The 18,283-nt window shown below is 43.6% G+C and overlaps 1 protein-coding gene across 3 annotated transcripts; it reads right to left on the reverse strand.

Moving 5' to 3' along the window:
* Nucleotides 1-164: 164 nt before the first annotated feature.
* nyap2a (neuronal tyrosine-phosphorylated phosphoinositide-3-kinase adaptor 2a) lies at nt 165-17,055 on the reverse strand. 3 transcript variants are annotated; one of them, XM_081614689.1, is made up of 7 exons: nt 16,700-17,055; nt 12,976-13,192; nt 12,090-12,403; nt 9,981-11,036; nt 8,478-8,618; nt 6,939-7,051; nt 165-3,575 (listed from the first exon to the last, which is right to left on the reverse strand). In XM_081614689.1, exons 2-7 carry the CDS (start codon nt 13,176-13,178, stop codon nt 3,354-3,356), a joined length of 2,049 nt encoding a protein of 682 aa, XP_081470815.1. In that variant the 5' UTR covers nt 13,179-13,192; nt 16,700-17,055; the 3' UTR covers nt 165-3,353. The 3 variants fall into 3 exon arrangements, with proteins under 3 accessions (XP_081470815.1, XP_081470814.1, XP_081470816.1); XM_081614688.1 differs by lacking the exon at nt 16,700-17,055 and adding an exon at nt 14,452-16,689; XM_081614690.1 differs by lacking the exons at nt 165-3,575; nt 16,700-17,055 and adding exons at nt 6,622-6,851; nt 14,452-16,690.
* Nucleotides 17,056-18,283: the final 1,228 nt, after the last annotated feature.

The following is an 18,283-nucleotide window of genomic DNA, read 5'->3' on the forward strand; positions in this document are numbered from 1 at the left end:
TTAATATTAAATAACATGAGCAGACATCTTTTCAGTTATCAGGATTTGTAGTTAATCTGAACTTTGAGAATAATCTCTGTCATAGATGTTGTTCAAGTGATTCCTCTTATGGCCATTTTTAGAAACCAACCAATCACAAACAAGAGAAGAGGCTGGACTCCGGATCAGAAAAATCAACTTTATTCATATTTCATCTTCGTTGATGAAAACATAATCAAATACATCAGGTTTTTTATTTCTCACAGTTTCAATAAAAATAAACAAGTGCAATAATCTCAGAGCAGGAAACCGCAGCGTCCATCAGACTCTCACAGTGCATGAAGAACAAGTCATGAATAATCTGAACCAGCTCCCGGGTCGGAGCGCCCTGTTGGCGTTCACACAATGTTTAAATGCTTCCATCAACCAATCAGAGAGCTGCATCTCCAACCTTCCTCTCGTTAGCTGATCTTTGGACCAATCAGAGCTCAATCTGCTTCTCTTCAGCATTTCAGCTCAATTTTAATCATTTCCTAATGAAACTGCATGAAACATTAATATAGGCTGATATAATATTCATTTCCTGTAAATAACTACAAATAAATCCTGTTTGAGGAAACTTTTACAAACTCAGGAAGTGCACTTAGTTTAATGATGACAAACATTTTGTGCAAAAGGAGAAGTTTGTGAGCAGATAAATATTTAATATTTAATCCATGTGCATATTTCAACCTGAGTCCGGCGCTCGTCTTCACGTCGTTTCACGTTGATCACAGAAAGAAGGAAGTTTTGTTTCTCCTGGTTCATCAGGACCAGCAGGCATCTACAGACCAACAGCCACCTGACCTCCAGGTCAAAGGTCAGGTGAAGATCCTGATAAACTGTCTGAGTGTGATTCACACTGTGGTGTGGAAATGGCTGTTATCCAACAGGATGAATCGTTTTTGGCTACATTTATGAAGCCAAACTGGATTTAATCTGTGTTCACACTGGGGTAAGGTTTGGATCAAACTGAACCCGGTTAACCCGGGTTAGTTAACTCAGGTTCTAGTTCAAGCTCAGACTAGTCACTTAAGTTTGCTGCAGAGTTCTACTGCTGCTGTCAAACTGGAGTCAAACTGGAGTCAAACTGGAGTCAAACTGGTGACAGTCTGGAGTCAAACTGGAGTCAAACTGGTGACAGTCTGGAGTCAAACTGGAGTCAAACTGGAGTCAAACTGGAGTCAAACTGGTGACAGTCTGGAGTCAAACTGGAGTCAAACTGGTGACAGTCTGGAGTCAAACTGGAGTCAAACTGGTGACAGTCTGGAGTCAAACTGGAGTCAAACTGGTGACAGTCTGGAGTCATACTGGAGTCAAACTGGTGACAGTCTGGAGTCAAACTGGAGTCAAACTGGTGACAGTCTGGAGTCAAACTGGAGTCAAACTGGTGACAGTCTGGAGTCAAACTGGAGTCAAACTGGTGACAGTCTGGAGTCAAACTGGAGTCAAACTGGTGACAGTCTGGAGTCAAACTGGAGTCAAACTGGTGACAGTCTGGAGTCAAACTGGAGTCAAACTGGTGACAGTCTGGAGTCAAACTGGAGTCAAACTGGTGACAGTCTGGAGTCAAACTGGAGTCAAACTGGTGACAGTCTGGAGTCAAACTGGAGTCAAACTGGTGACAGTCTGGAGTCAAACTGGAGTCAAACTGGTGACAGTCTGGAGTCAAACTGGAGTCAAACTGGTGACAGTCTGGAGTCAAACTGGAGTCAAACTGGTGACAGTCTGGAGTTATACCAGAGCCAAGGAGACTAGAGTGAAATTAGACTGGGAACCAGCAAGAGTTAAAGTTGAGACTGAAACTACAATCTGAGTTTTAAATTGTAGTGAAACTGGAATCAAATCGGAAACAAATTAGAAACAAACTGGAATCAAAAACTTGATTAAATAAATATACATAAATAAAATAATCATAAAGGAAGGAATTTAAAGTCAAAGTGGTTTGAAAAATGTATATTTAGCTTGAATCAAAACGGAATTTACAGTTGAGTCCAGTTGAGAATTTCCCCTGAGTCTCACTGGAGTCAAACTGGAGTCAAACTGGAGTCAAACTGGAGTCAGGCTGGATTGAAAATTCACCACTTGCAAATGAGCACAAACCAACAACCAGCCTGCCAAAATATTCTCAGTTTTAAAATATTTTATAAAAACATGTTCACGTTCCGACTACACTCCACACACAGACGCCACCATCTTTTCTTTCAGAAATATAAAAACACATCGCAGTGATGCGCCGCATCTTCTTTTCAGACGAATTCATTTTTTCTGCTACACGACTTAAAAAGAAACAACCATCTGAATATTTTACAGATAAAAAAATAAGAACTAGAAAGACGACAGGAATCTCTGCTACACCTGAACAGCCACGCCCCCTGCGCGCCGCTCTGCGCTCTGATTGGACAGCAGGACGCCTGGTTAAACCTTTGTCTTGAGGAGTTAAAACCTGGCTGAAAGGCTGTCCGTTTGGACCGGAACCAGGTCAGAACCGGGTCCGACCTTCAAACTGCATCTTGTAATGTGAGCGTCCTCATTAGGATAGACAAACAGAAGCTGCGGCGTGTGTTCAGCGTCACTTCCTGTCTGATCGATGCTTATTTACTGACGCGCATTAATTTCTGTCGATGTTCATTAACGAGGTTCAGATGAGGATGAAGTCGACTCAAACTGCGTCACGTGACAGGAAGTGGAAACGTCAAAGCAGGCGAGTCTGCAGGTGTGAACGTCAAACTGAATCAAATGATTGTTCAAAGCAAAAAGAACGACTGGAAAGTTCAACTCATCAACCAATCAGCTGGCGGCAAATTCAACCGGCCAGCAGCTCTGGAGGAAGACGATGATGAGGAGGATGAGACATCATCTTCATCATCATCCTATCATCATCATCGTCATAATAATCATCTTCATCATTACCAATAATGATGATGAAGATGATTATAAATTATTGTGATCTTCATCACCATCATTGTCATCATCATGACCATCATCATTGTCACCACTGTGGTTACCATCATCATCAACATGATATCATCATCATCATCATCATCGTCGTTGTCGTCATAATCATCATCATCATCGTCATGATAATCATCATCATCATTACCAATAATGATGATGAAGATCCTTATAAATTATTGTGATCTTCATCACCATCATTGTCACCACTGTGGTTACCATCATCATCAACATGATATCATCATCATCATCATCATCATCATCATCATCATCATCATCATCATCATCATCATCATCATCATCATCATCATCATCATCTTCATCATCGTCGGTTTCTCTCTGCCTCGGTGGAGAACGTTGGACGTCCCTCTGGGTTGTTCTCAGATCGCGGTGTCCCAGAACACGGTGGTGGCGTGTCCGGTGGCGGTGGGCGGGGCTGAGTATGGCGGCGGCTGCTTCCTCCTCCAGCTGGGCAGGTTGGGCATGCTGTCCTGTTTGCACAGGTTCTTCTCCGGCCGCTGACGAGCTTTGATCTCTCGGCACAAAACTCTCTTCTTCTCGATCATCTCCATCATGGTGGCGTCGCCGCAGAGCCACGGCATCTGGTGATGAAGAACAGCTCGTCATCATCGTTCACACGCTGTGGTCCTGCCTGAACACTGAGCCTCACTGAGGGGGATTCTGGGTCACAGTCAACATTCAGACACCGACAGGGTTGGAATCATTTGTCTAGTTATTAAAGCTCAGTGGTGGACACACTTCCGCTAATATGCTAATATGCTAATAGCGGAGCTAACTCTTTGGTAGCACTTTAACTAACTTGGAAAACGTTTCCCTAAATTAGCTTTCCCAGAAAATTTGAAAGCGCTAAGCTAAAAATGTGCTCTGCTAGCCAGCTAATTTTTAGCTTAGCACTTTTGCTAGCTGATTGCTAGGAATTGTTCAGGTAGTTCGATGTTTATATTCATGGTCTTGTTTCTTAAGTGGGTGAAGACTGTTTAGGTTCTCCTTGAGTTCACAGATGCAGCAAATGATGTTCACTCTGTACCCATAATGCATTGCTGTAGTCCTACAGTAAAGAGTTTAAAATCTGCTGACGTTCTGCGGGTTTGCCTAATTGACCTTCTCTGATCAGTTAGGCAAAATCAACAACAGTGATTTATTGATTCAACAGTAAATGGATGTGGCTGGAGAAGCTGAGCCCAAAGAATCACAGGTAATTCATTGGGTTATTATTGAACAAACTCCTATATCTCTGAAAAGTTACTAAGTTAGTTTTATCCTATTTCAAGTGTACCAAGATATTTACAAAAGAAACTAGACCTAAATTACTTTGTTTTTGCAGTGTATGAATAAAAGCAGCTTTATTAGTAATTTGTCTGAATGAAAACAAATGTTAATAATTACACAATCAATATGCTGATTTGTGGCTGATATCACGATCTATAGATTTTTAAGCAACTCTGACATCATGGACTGGACCCTTAATAATTCAGTTACATTAAATCAATTGAATCTAAAGTGACAAACTGGATTGACGACCAGAAACCAGAACACTGAACACACTACAGCGATCCCAAAAAATTATTTAAATAAGAAACAATACCACTGCAGACTGCGACAGAACAAACACCACACGAGACATTTTGGCTTTTATTTGAAAAATTTTGACACAGAAACACAACTACAGGGAGAAGGTGATGGATGTCAGGATGAACTCAGTTCCAGTCCAGTTCTTCCAGTTAGCACTGGGCAGGCTCTGTGTTGCTTTAAATGATTACCAATTAAAGGAAATAATTGTTAAAACAGGATTAATTGTGTTATGCTTCATTAACTCTGTGTAAATAAATGAAAATGTCCTGCGTCACATGAAGGTTGACTGTAGAAACCGGACTGAAACTGGGCCAGAGCGTGCATCAGAATGCATAACAACAGGGCAGAGCCGTAGGTCCGGTTGGCACAGGGCAGGGTCAGAGGTCACACCACAAGAATCAGCATGCAACAGAAAGGTGCGGGGTCAGCATGGGTCACAGCGTGGGCAAATTGCATCAGAAAGGGGCGGAGTCAATATGTAAAGAACGATGCGTCATGACAGAATCTGTCCAGGAAGAACGATCAGCGACGACATCATGGCGTTAGCACTGCGCTAAAGGAAAAACTTCCAGATGGATAGTTTTCCCTTGACAAACACATTCCTAATCTTACAGGTGATTTCTGGTTAAAAAAACAGTATAAAATCACGGTTGAATGCACTTTGGTCAGTTTAAAAACAATGCTGAAATTAATTATTTTAATAAATAGATTCACTCCAGGAACATGTTTTTTTTAGTTCATGTGCAAATGAGCTGACGGTTCGGATCGAGCTTCTGGGACAGATTGTGCAGTAACAACATCTGGTCAGTATGTGTTAAATATGGAACATGGTCAGTATGTATTAAAATGGAGTCTGCTCCAAAAATTGGGCATAACCTGTAGATGTCATGTGTCAGAGTTAGAGCCCATCAATATGTATAAAAAATGGGAGCAAGTCTGTACTTCAAACCGGACTGAAACTGGGCCAGAGCGTGCATCAGAATGTAGTCCAGTAGGTCCGGTTGGCACAGGGCAGGGTCAGACGTCACGCCACAAGAATCAGCATGCAACAGAAAGGTATGGGGTCAGAATGGGTCACAGTTTGGGCAATTTGAATGAGGAAGGGGCGGAGTCAATATGCAAAGAACGATGCCTGGTCCGTATGTACACAAATTTGATGTGACCAGTATTTATTATAATAGGGTGGAGTCAGTGTGTCTAGGAATGGGCGTGGTCAGCATGTATATAAAATGGGGCGGGGTCGGTATCGGAACGGGGCGGAGTCAGTATCGGAACGGGGCGGAGTCGGTATCGGAACGGGGCGGAGTCGGTATCGGAACAGGCGGAGTCAGTATCGGAACGGGACGGAGTCGGTATCGGAACAGGCGGAGTCAGTATCGGAACGGGACGGAGTCAGTATCGGAACAGGCGGAGTCAGTATCGGAACGGGACGGAGTCGGTATCGGAACGGGGCGGAGTCAGTATCGGAACAGGCGGAGTCAGTATCGGAACGGGACGGAGTCGGTATCGGAACGGGGCGGAGTCAGTATCGGAACAGGCGGAGTCAGTATCGGAACGGGACGGAGTCCTTATCGTAACGGGGCGGGTTCCGTATCGGAACGGGGCGGAGTCCTTACCGTAATGGGGCGGGTTCCGTATCGGAACGGGGCGGAGTCAGTATCGGAACGGGCGGAGTCGGTATCGGAACGGGGCGGAGTCAGTATCGGAACAGGCGGAGTCAGTATCGGAACAGGCAGAGTCAGTATCGGAACGGGACGGAGTCCTTATCGTAACGGGGCGGGTTCCGTATCGGAACGGGGCGGAGTCCTTATCGTAATGGGGCGGGTTCCGTATCGGAACGGGGCGGAGTCAGTATCGGAACGGTCGGAGTCGGTATCGGAACGGGGCGGAGTCAGTATCGGAACAGGCGGAGTCAGTATCGGAACGGGGCGGAGTCCTTATCGTAACGGGGCGGGTTCCGTATCGGAACGGGGCGGAGTCAGTATCGGAACGGGCGGAGTCAATAACTATAGAAATGTAACATTTGCCTTTATGACTTTATGACTCTTAGTGAGGAGTTTTTACAGTTTTATTGTGTTAAAGTGCTCCAGAATGACTCGCTGTTAGTCGAGCATCAGTGTGGTATTAGTGCTACTGTTAGAAACTTCAGCATGTTAGTAATCAAGTGTTACTGAGCCAGTTATGTTCAGCTGCTGCAGGCTGTTAGTGATTCAAATTCAGATTGAGACTAAGTTCAGGAGAAGACGTGAAGCTCCTGCTCTCTGTTTGTTCACCAAAGCTCAGTCCTGTGTGAACATTTCAAACACATGGTCAGGACAGGTGACACAGACAAGAGCAAACAGGTGAGAGGGGCCGAGGCGGGCGCGGCTTACCTGGCTGAGGGCCGGGTGGTGGGCATCATGGAGGTGGCGCTGCGGCGTTCCGCCTGGAGACGGAACCCCTGATGTTGATGCAGACCGGCCCAGTTTACCCACAGCCTTTGATTCTGCAGAACCAGACATCAGTCACCTGTCAGGTTTCAGCTGCTCACCTGAGCTTCAGAAAACGATTAATCCTAGAGCTAAGAAGCCCTGGAGTACAGATCAGATGTACTCAATGTTACACTGTAAAAACACAAAATCACACCCAGAAAGTTGGGTCCAGTTTCTAGTGCAAATTTCTTATTACACTTGAATTACGACAAAACTAACATACAAGTAACTTTTCATCAAGATGTAGGACTTTTAAGTCAATAATTCCTCAATATTGATAAAAGAAGTCTGAGGTCAACTGGCAGATTGTTTCACTTATAACAAGACATTCTTCTCATTTTATAAGAGAAATATTCTGCCAGTGGAACTAATAAAATAAAATGTTCTGTAACCCAAGGAAAATCTGCCATGGACTCAAGGATGCTACGCACAGCAGCATCTGCCAAAACAGACAATAAATACACACACGATTCAAATAAACAGAAACCCGGACTACATACACAACAGTTTAATAAAAAACAGCAAAACACCAAAGTTACTGCACACCTTCCAGGCCTCTATATACTGTCTATTTCAAATTTTGATTAAAGATTTAAAACAGTTCAATTTGATTTGTGAGATTCTGTTCTTTCTACCAGAGGGTAGAGGGTTCATCAAAATTAATCATTGACTTAAAACAAGCTCCCATGTCTGGCTGAAAAGCTACTTGTAAATTAGTTTTGTCGCATCTCAAGCGTATTTGCTCAATAAACCAGACACAATTCTAGGTCAGATTTTGTGTTTTTGCAGCGCAGGCTTCTCAGTTAACTAACCTGAAGTTCAAATGAGCTTATGCATAATTTAGAAACGGCTAAAATACGTGAAATATGAAAAAACAACAGATTTTTTAGGGAAGTGTGACGTTACTGTAGTAATCAGACGCAGAGCTTAATGTGTGATTAGCCCAGAGGTTACATCAACAAACAATACAATACAATCTGATGAAGCGGCAGCGTGATAAAATTAGCAGAGACGAGACAGAGAGAGGTTTAATCAGCGCTGAGTGGCTGCTGCTCTCCATCTCTGTCTGGGGAATTGTGCAGCACTTAGAGAGTGAAACGGCGAGGGAGTCCAGCCGAACGCCGAGTTCTCAACGGAGAAAAGAAGTTCAGTTTTATTTTCTCACAAAACAAGAACAAATTCAACACACTGAATTAAACTTAACTTTTTTTTAGGGATTACCAACAGTTTCCTATTTGCTAAATGCAAGAAACAGACATTGTTATCATCTTAGTGATTCATTTATCCGCAGATTAATTTAAACAAACTGAAACCAGTTTCTGAAGCTTCATTTTGTCTGAAAATTCCTCAACTAAAAGAAACGGGGTCGGGTTTGGATCCATCCAACCTGAGCTCCTGTTGACATAACGGTTCAGTTTTTAGAGGATTACAGGACCTCACCTCCTCCTGCACCTGCTCCTCCTCCTCCGCCCGTCAGCATCATGGTGGGGCTCACAGACGACCTTCCCATCCTGCTGGAAACTGGACTGGATTGTCCGTCTCTGTCTTTACTGTCATGTCTCGGCAGAGACTTTGAGTCTCCTGCAGAAATGAAGCAGAAATCAAACATCAGTGCAAACATGAAGAATCCAACAGATCTGGTTGTTTAACCTGAGAGAGAAAACAGCAGAACATTCGTCCTGCTGCTTCGGTTTGAGGCAACCAGAGCAACACGACGATGCAAAAGCTTTTAAAAAAGGCAAATACTAACTGATTCTAGTATTTTTATCCCAGATAAAAATCTACAACTATTACAAGAGTTTACATATTTAGAGGTTATTGTTTAAAACTGTTTGCTTTAAACAAGTGAGAAAATGAAATGTAATCTAATTTTACATTAATTAGTAATAATCTATCTATAGAAAGTGCTAAATTATACTTTGATGCCATGTTTAGTCTTAATACAACATGTTGGATGGCTTGCAAAACAGTTTTCAAACCAGTTAAAATGGTAAAGGTGTTGGATATAATCACGTTATAATCATCAACACTGAGTTATATCAAATATGACTTAAAAGAAATTCTCCGCCTCCAGGAAGTTGTCCCAACATGGCTCCTCCATTAACCCTTTAACAATCTTTTTACCGGGCAGCAGCTCCTATGATGAGCTCAGCAGGTTCATCAGGTGTTTGCTAATTGCTGCTGGCTAGTCTGAAGGAGCTGAGTGGGGGAGGAGCTGTGTCTCGAAGGCGGGGCTAGGTCCATCCAGGCGTTTTGTACGGCTGAATGGTTGCCATGGAGATTGAAGGATTTCTCAGAGATGGAAGAATCAAAGCAACACTCCAGGTTGATGAAGGAAAAACATTATAACATGATGAAAAGATAAAAAAGTGGATTTTACATAATACTGCCCTTTTAATGCTGCGTTATATATTTATTTTTTCACATTATTTGTCAGTATGACTAGAGATGAAATTAACCACCAGGCTATAATCTCATGTAAATGTTCATTTATACATATTTTACAGTTTTTAAAGATAAACTTGAACCTCAGATTAGGTTTTGTTAAGGGTTATGATAGTTTTTGGTTTTTTATTATAGTTCAGTTTTTGTTGTGAGTTTTTGTCTAATTCAGTTAGTTTTAACTAGTTTTTAGAGTATTTTTGCTGGTTTTTATTATTATTAGTTAAACATCAGTTTGAAAGGCTGATAAATAGATTGATAAACACAAAACGAAGGGAGTCGGATCTCTAATTTCAGTAAGTTTTAGTTTTACAGACGGACGACGTTTTTCCAGTCAGTTACAGTTTTCTGCATTAATTATTGTTTTCATTTATCTCAGCTGATGAAGATGTTTAATCGGTTTCAGTTTTTGCTATTTTGTTAGTCTTAGTTAATTATGATAGTCTTGGTTCTGGTTCTGTTCTTGCTCATCAGATTTCTGGTCTTCTGTGACATTCATACCTTCACCCTCTCTGCTCTTCCTCCCTGCTGAGCCCCTCTTCATCACCTGCCTGCCGGACGCAAACAGGTTGTTGAGTTCGTCCAGCGGGCTGGTGGGAGTCTGGCACCGCGCCGAGACGTTGTGCATGGAGCCGTGGGCGGAGGACGAGTTACTGAGTTTAGCTCCACCCTCTCCTGCCCTCTGTGAGGATGACGATGATGAGGAAGAGGAGCGGGGTATGCTTCCTCCTGCTATCAGAGTGTCATAAGGGGGCGGCCTCTTCAAACTCAGAGGAGTCAGAGCGCGCCCCATGCTGACCGGAGACGGGCATGCTGATTGGCTGCGGGGGTAGCCGTGACCGCTGTGGGCGGAGCTAGACGACTTGTAAAAACTGGAGGCAAGGGGAGGGGCTGATGAGCGACCAGAGGATGTGATTGTGTGAGTGTGGGACGCGTCCCGGTCTCGGTCCCGGTCCCTGTCTCGGTCTCTGTCTTTACGGTGGTGACCGGAGCTCTGTGGCTGCTCTGCTCCACCCGATTTACTCAAATTAACGTTTTCTAGCATAGGCAGACGAGTGACATCAAGCGGGGTGAGAGGGGACTCGTCGGAGTTGGGGGAGCACTGGACCGGGGCGGGCGGGAAGACGAGCAGCGGAGGGCGGTGAGTCAGGAGGTTTGGGAAGGGTGGAGGAATGTCACAGTACGAGCCGCGGGAAGACCACGCCTCACTGTCGATGATGGTGGACTGCACATCCTGCAGAAAGTCCTCCAGCATCGGGTACTTCATCTCCTCGTACACAGACTCGCTCTGCTCGTCGTCCACCGTTTCCTGACCTTTCAGCTCACGCAGGATGTTTCCGACCATCTCGATGTAAACCGGCTCTTCGTCGTCCGTGTCTCTGGATGCCGGGCTGTGACTCTGAGACGAGGATTTGTCGCCTTGGAGGGAAGACTTCTTGCTGCAGTGGTTACGGACGTAGGACTCATCAAAAGAGGAGCTAAGCTGAGTGTTTGGGTCTCTCTTGGGTTTGGGTGGAGGCATCTTCCTGGATTCTTCACTGTGGTGATGGTATCGAGCTGCAGGAGAACAGAAACAACTGAGAATCCAAACAAATCCTTACTTCTTATTCACCCTTAATGTTCAGTAACTTACAAAGTCGTATTTGTCTCCCCATCCGGTACATCTCATTCAAGTAAATCTATAGTCTAATAGGGCTGGACAACGACACAATAATAATAGCTATCGTGATAGGTACTTGATTAAAAGCAAAAGAAAATAAGTCCGATAAAATGTTGATAATTTCATTGATCTACAAACAAGAACCATGTAGCATTCTGGGGGATGTAGGCAAAGGAAAGGCTTTAGCAGCTCAACCTCTCACAGCTAAGCTGTGGTTGGTGGCATCAACGAACTCACTCACTCTTTGGTTACCTAGCAACAACCTGATGAGTAACTAGTTCAGCAGCAGTTTCGTGTTGACCCAACATACTCGGGCGTACTTCGCTCTTTGGAGATCGACGTGAAAGCAAACGTCCACTGGACGTGTTTGCAAACAAGTTTGATAAGGTAGCTGAGCAACTAGCCCCTTTCTACTATACACTCAGATCCAAGCAAGTTTGCTGGTATTTACTCCACCATGTACACAACTGACTATGAAATCTCAACCGTCTGCGGTCAGTGCACAGTCCACAGAATACATGCAGTACCCCTGAGTATGTGGCAGCAGTTTCATGTTTGCCACCGTGGCCCATAACTGCTTAAAAATGAAAAAGATTGTGGTGAAGTTACAGGAGAAAACGAGTATAACAACTCAAGAGGAAGTTGTGGATGAAGAGGGAAGGTCACTTCACCAGTTTGGCTGTATTATGGATATTTAAAAGAAAACGGACTCATAAGAAATGCTTGTATTGTAATACTTTCTTCACCCAAATCACCCAACTCTATTATCCAATCAGCATGCCATTAAGTTTGGTGGTAGTCCAAAATGAGCCAGTTCATAGAAACCAAGTTTTGGCAACAGCAGCATCAACAACGACCCGTGAGAGCTGAACACAACTGATCTGAAGCCTTTGGGGTCGTGGCTCCTGAGGAACATCGGTCCCAAAGGACATGGATGATTCAAATCTCACCTTCTGAAAGTTCTGCACCATCTTTTGCTTCTTGATACTCTCTCTTTATGAAACCAGAGACTCCATCCACTGCCTCAGAGCTGCTGCTCAGCTTGGTGGTCGGGTCTCGCTTGGGTTTGGGTGGAGGTTGCTTGCGACTGTGGTTGGAGTCTTCCTCTCCGCCACCGACTGAGTGAAGAGACTGGGATCGCACAGTGAAGCCTTGGGTCGACGTGGGCAGTCGGTCCTGTGGCGCCGGCATCGTCATGAAGCCCATCCTGAAATGTTTTCCAGAGTATGCCCCATCGGAGGCCGTGGCGACGTCTTCTCCAATCCTGGGAAAGGCCAGGAGAATGTTGGGTTAGTGCGATCTCCTGAAAAGATTCAGTCAAGCATCAGTAGAAAGGAGTAAGAGGAGATTTGTTTGATTCGGTTTAATTTTGGCCTCCAGTCGAACTGAGTCTACCGGACTATCAGTTGGGAAAACACTGTTAAAAAACAGGACCATCGTCAAGATTGCTCAAGTTCTGTTGTAGATTGATATTGATCACTGAGCTGTTAAGATTTCTTAATGTAAACAAATCAAATTCTGCGCCCTCATGTCATTCATCAGAACTAAACTTTCACCTCTTCATGTTTCCTACATTTGAAAAACTCCAGCCTGTCGTTGGTACCGTTTTATCCTGAGTCAGGTGGTTGATTAAAATAACCAAATCATTTCAGTCTCATAATCGAAAAACTCTGAAGATTTAAGGAGGATTGAGACACAAGATGTTCAGCTGAAGACTTTCCAAGAGAACCGGCCTCTTCTTGATGGTCAAAATCCTGCATTTCAAAATAAAGTCTGATGAAGTGATATCGATAAACATTAAATATGATCGTCTGAGTTACAAAACTGCCTGCTTACCTCTTAATGGCCTCTTCTTGCCGTCTCTTCTTCTGGTGTTTCTCCTGCAGGTAGGTCCAGTTGGTCTGGTTCCGAACGCGGTCGCTCTCTCTGGCGATGTCGGAAGCGTTTTGGATCACCAGACCGTCGTATGTCCGAAGCGCGCTGTCCTCCACGTACTGAAAGAACCTCCTGAAGGAAGACGCCTCTTCCTGAGAGGTCATGACGCCCCACGGATCTGAGGACGAGGAGAGAAGGTCACCCAGGGGTCGGACTGTTGGCGCCATCTGGGTCTGTGGCTGACAGCTGACCGGTGACATTCAACTAAACCTGGAAAACTCAAGTAGAATGCTAGAAAGTCTGAGCATGTCTGAAACACAGACTCCAATATGGCCGCTCCTCACGTCCATGTGGTGAAAACATCTTTATTTTACAAGAAAACCTTCTTGTAACAGAGTCTAAGCTCAGTGCTAAATGAAGTCAGTGCAACGTCAAGTTGGGAAAATTAAAAGTTGTGTTTGTGTGTGGAACAAAAAGCTCAGTATGACGTTCATAATGGCTAGTTGGGCGTCGCCATGTTGGAATCCCAACTTCTCTGACTATGCTAACTGGGACAACGCTAACTCGGTTGTGATGTCACTTCCTGCTCTGACTTCAGAGGTAACTGGAATTAGATTCACTGTCAGTCTGCAGCCTGTGGTTTGGTGATAAGCTAAAGAAGCATTTCAGTGTTTTTTTGTCGATTTGACCACGTCCAGCTCAAATATCACAAATTTAGACTGAGATTCTTCAACTCTCAATTTGGTGATTATGAAACCTTTAGTTCTGTGTGAAAACACAGAGAAATTAGCTTTAGCTGCTGTTTGTTCCCATTAAGATAACATTAAATTTAGACAAGCGTAAACAATATATACCAGCTACAAACTGACTCTTCAGAATAAAGTTTGTGGTTCTGATTTTTCTGAAAAAACCTCCGAAATCTATAAGATGTCTAATTATTTTATCTCATCTACTAACAAAACTATCTTCATTTTTTAAAATTTCAGATCACTTTACCAAACATAAAGGTTTTTTATTGGTTTATTGGGGCTGCCAGTCGATATAAAAAGGTCATTTCCAAACAACTCAAGTCCATTTTTCTATGGACAGAAATCGGGGAACATTTTAAAAAGTTGCTGATTCTCATTTCCCCAGAGAGTTGATGCAAAAAGTTGACACAAAGTTTGTGTATTAGGATTACTTTCTACAGTAAATAATAAAAGAACCAATGAGAGAAAATATGAGCAATAAAAACTGCAGTGGAAAACCAGGACAAAGAGTTTGTTCCTTGAACAGCTTCACTTCTTGCTTGTTTAGCTCGATTCTGAATTCAAACCGGTTCTCAGCAGAACCAGAGTCGGACTGTAAGCTGGTTCCTGATGCCCTAAATTCCTCAGAATGTTTGATTCTCTGATATTTAATGCTATATATAACTGACTGATGCACAGTTAAACGTACAGATCAATAGAACCATCTGAAGGACTTGAGTTCCTGCTGTTTGGCGTCTTTCTGAATCCTTCTGGTCTCCGTCCCCTCCCCCACCCCTCTGTCTCTCAGCATCCTTCTAAAAATGGAAGAGAGAGTCAGCCAGCGGTAGCCTAGCAACAGCAGCATCTCTCAGAGGAGCATGATGTAATGCCTCCTTGTGCGCGGCTGATGAAGGGGAGCCGATGGAAGGAGGAGGCGGTGAGGGACAGATGTTCTCCTAACCCACCGGCGGGTCGATGTTTGGAAGACGGAGCGTCTCCTGCCGCTCCACCCCGACGCCTCGTCTGCTGCTGATTCAATCACGTTCAGACATGAAGTCGATTCATTTATGTAACGTCTCTCCATCAACCACCTTCTGCAGCCCAGAGACCTGAACTCGGCTCTGCTTTGGGTTCTGGTTCCCGACGGTTCTGCCGCCGTTTCCGGCTCTGTGCTAATGCTTTCAGGAGCTGAGAATCAAATAATCTGCTGAATCTGAAATTTACAGCGGAGAGAATCCTGAGACGAACTGCTGCAAGGAACAGGAGGAAGCAAAACTGCAGAAATATCTGCTAAATGTCAGTTTCTGAAGGTCCTGCATGGATTCGACCCGAATTCGTTTGGTTCTGGAGAAAGTTAGCAAGAACTTAAATGAACAAAGAAACCAGGGGCTGAAACAGCTATAGGTCCAGTTCACATTTTATAGAGTTTGGATCTGGTTTACTGATCTCAGTTTTAATTTCCTAAATGACTGTCACTCCTTCAAAGAGCCTCAGAAACTGACTTACTGTCTGGACAAACAGAACCATGAACAGAACCGAACCCAAAAACAGAAACTAAAGAGCTTAGAACAAAAACCAAGACTGGCAGACAAGAACAGGAACCAATAACAGAAACAGAACCCTGAAGGAAAACTCAAAAAATTAGAACAAAAACCAAAACCAGTAAACAAGACCAAGAGAAAACAGGCGGATGGATGGATGGATGGATGGATGGATGGATGGATGGATGGATGGATGGATGGATGGATGGATGGATGGGTGGATGGATGGATGGATGGATGGATGGATGGATGGATGGATGGACGGACGGATGGACGGAAGGACGGACAGACGGACGGACGACTTGTCGCTTCACTTCAGATGACCGACTGCTCACCATGATTCTTGTTCTGGTTCAGTTGTCGGTTTCATCCTGTGAAAAGGAAGTTGTTCCTGCCGACTGTCACCACATGCTTGGTTTCAGGCTCTTCCTTAGCGAGTTTCCTATCAGTTTGTAAAACATCCTGATTTGGTCCGCCGTTGGTCAGAGCGCCTTTAATTTCAGTCTGTCTACGTAATTTGGTTGTACTGGTGTAAATTTGAGTTATTTGAGTTACTGAACCTGGTTTTATGTTGAAAGGACAGACTGTTTCGGACTGGATGGACGAATCTGAACCATTACTCAATGAAACCTGGTTTTAGTCCAGTGGTTCTCTGGTTTCATTCTGGTTGTCCCAGTTTCTGTCCCAAGGTGCTCTGGTTTCAGCCTGATGGTTGATTTGTCGTATTCCTGGTTTATGTCTGGTTCTTTTCTATTTTCAGTTCTTTGGTCTTCGAGTTTTAGTCCAGTGGTTCTCTGGTTTTGGTTTGGGGATCCATTGGTTTTATTTCCGGTTTCAGTCCAGTTGTACCATGGTTTTGTGCTGTTGTTGCTAGGTTTCAGTCCCAGAAGCCTCTGGTTTCAGTCCTGCTGATCTCTGGTTTTGGTTTGTTGGTCCATTGGTTTCAGTCCAAGGGGTTCTGTTGTCAGTCCTGTGGTCTTCTGGTTTCTGTTCTTTCACTCTCTGGTTTTGGTTTGCTTTAAAAATTTTGATCAGGCAGCCATATTGGATAACATCTAATCAGGCGGCCATGTTGGATCACATCTAATCAGGCGGCCATGTTGGATCACATCTAATCAGGCGGCCATGTTGGATCACGCCTGGGTCATTTCCTGTCTGCAACATTTCATGTTTCTTTTTATTTACCTAATTTATTCCTCATACCAGTTTCAAAATAAGAACCTATTTTACATTTTATATATTTTTAATTTTGTTTTGCTTTCTGCTGAAAGATGGCGGCCATGTTGGAGGGAAATGGTTCTGGGTGGGAAGGAGCCGGATGTGTTTTGAGCAGACTTTATTGACACTTCGTTCTATCCACATCAAGCTGAAGGAAATGAGTGGAGCAGGCAGACATGTTGAAGACGTGGAGCTTACCTGAGGACCAGCGAGGACTCACACTCCCTCCATCCCTCCTTCTGTCCCTCCTTCAGTCCTCCCTCTGCTCAGATGGAGTGATGGAGCTTCCTGATGGCCAGAACTCAGAGGAAACGATGACTCTGATGTTTTTCTGCGGCAGCGATAATCCACCCTTCAACACCTCCTGCTGTCACAGCCTCCTCCTCCCCTCCTTTCCTCCTCTCCTCCTTCCCTCCGTCCTGTCATAAATCCTCACGGCTCTCAGCCTTCGGCCGCGCACGCAACGGTCGGCTCAAGAAGCAGGAGGCTGAAACCACGGCAACCTGACAGCATCCTCAGCCTGCTGGCTCCTCCTCCTGCTGACGGTGGCTCGGCGTTTGTGTGTGTGTGCGTGTGTGTGTGTGTGTGTGTGATGAGGTCACATGGTGTTTCTCCACCGCCGTGTGATGTCACAGCTCTCTGATTTTCTGACCAGTGATTCAGACCCAGGAACTGGACTCGGTTCAGTTCCTGTTGGATCAATGAGTGAAGTAGAAGTGAACATTTATCGTTTCGTTTATCAATAATTGTGATGAATTCCGTACCATGATAAGATTTTGATTTATTTTTGTTATGATAAATTCCAAATAAAACCATCTGTATTGTCAAGATTCTTATTTTTTAAAACTGTTTGTTCAATAAAAGTGCATTAATATCAATTAATTTGAAAATATAATTAAATTCAGTTTCTGTCAGTACTGACCTAAAAAAGAAGCAATAAATAGTTTTTATCATCGTTGTTATAATAGAACCAGAAAACATTGTGATAAAACTTTTCACCCGCCGCTACAGTGAGACAGTCCTAACGTCAGCCAACAAAACCAGAACCAGAACCAGAACCAGAACCAGTGTGATTTCTATCACTAAATTGCACATAACCGCAGCTTTTAATCATATTTTCACATTTACTGAAACTCTCATTACACAAGCAGAGAACAAAATGGTAAAACTAACAGTTTTGTTTGGGTTTTAAACATCATTATATGGAATTTATTGTGTCAACGATAAATCAAAATTTTATCTTGACCAGAAATTTATCACGATAAATGATAAATGATGCAATAAATGTCCAACTTTAGAGATTCAGGATCAGACGCTTTAGAACCATTTCTGACCAGAAACATCCCAGTTCGTCTGCTGGTTCTGGTCTGGAATCCTGAGGGAACCAGTTGGACCAGTTGGACCGACCACATTTAGTGACTGATTTACTGAAAATATTCTGCAGATCTTCCTGAGTTTTTAAAATCAGAACCAGCAGCTGAAAAAGTATTTTTCACTGATACATGTAATGTTTGTGCAGGTCCAGTTCACGGTCTCGTTCTTCTTTAACTCCTGAATCCCACATGACCACATCACTTTAAAAAAAACCTCAAAAACGAACATATTCATGTTCCTGAAATGCTTCCAGAGTATTTAGTTCCATCTGGACAGAAAGAGAATCATAAACATGAAACAAACACAAATAAAGTGTTTTAATAATGAGTACTGTACCTTTATTATCTTTATGTTTTAACCAACCTAAATCCTGCAGTCTGAGTTTTTCACCACTCAGGACATCAGCAG

This window comes from Poecilia reticulata, chromosome 13 (assembly GCF_904066995.2).
Source record: "Poecilia reticulata chromosome 13, P_reticulata-male-v2, whole genome shotgun sequence".
Classification (NCBI taxonomy): Eukaryota; Metazoa; Chordata; class Actinopteri; order Cyprinodontiformes; family Poeciliidae; genus Poecilia; species Poecilia reticulata.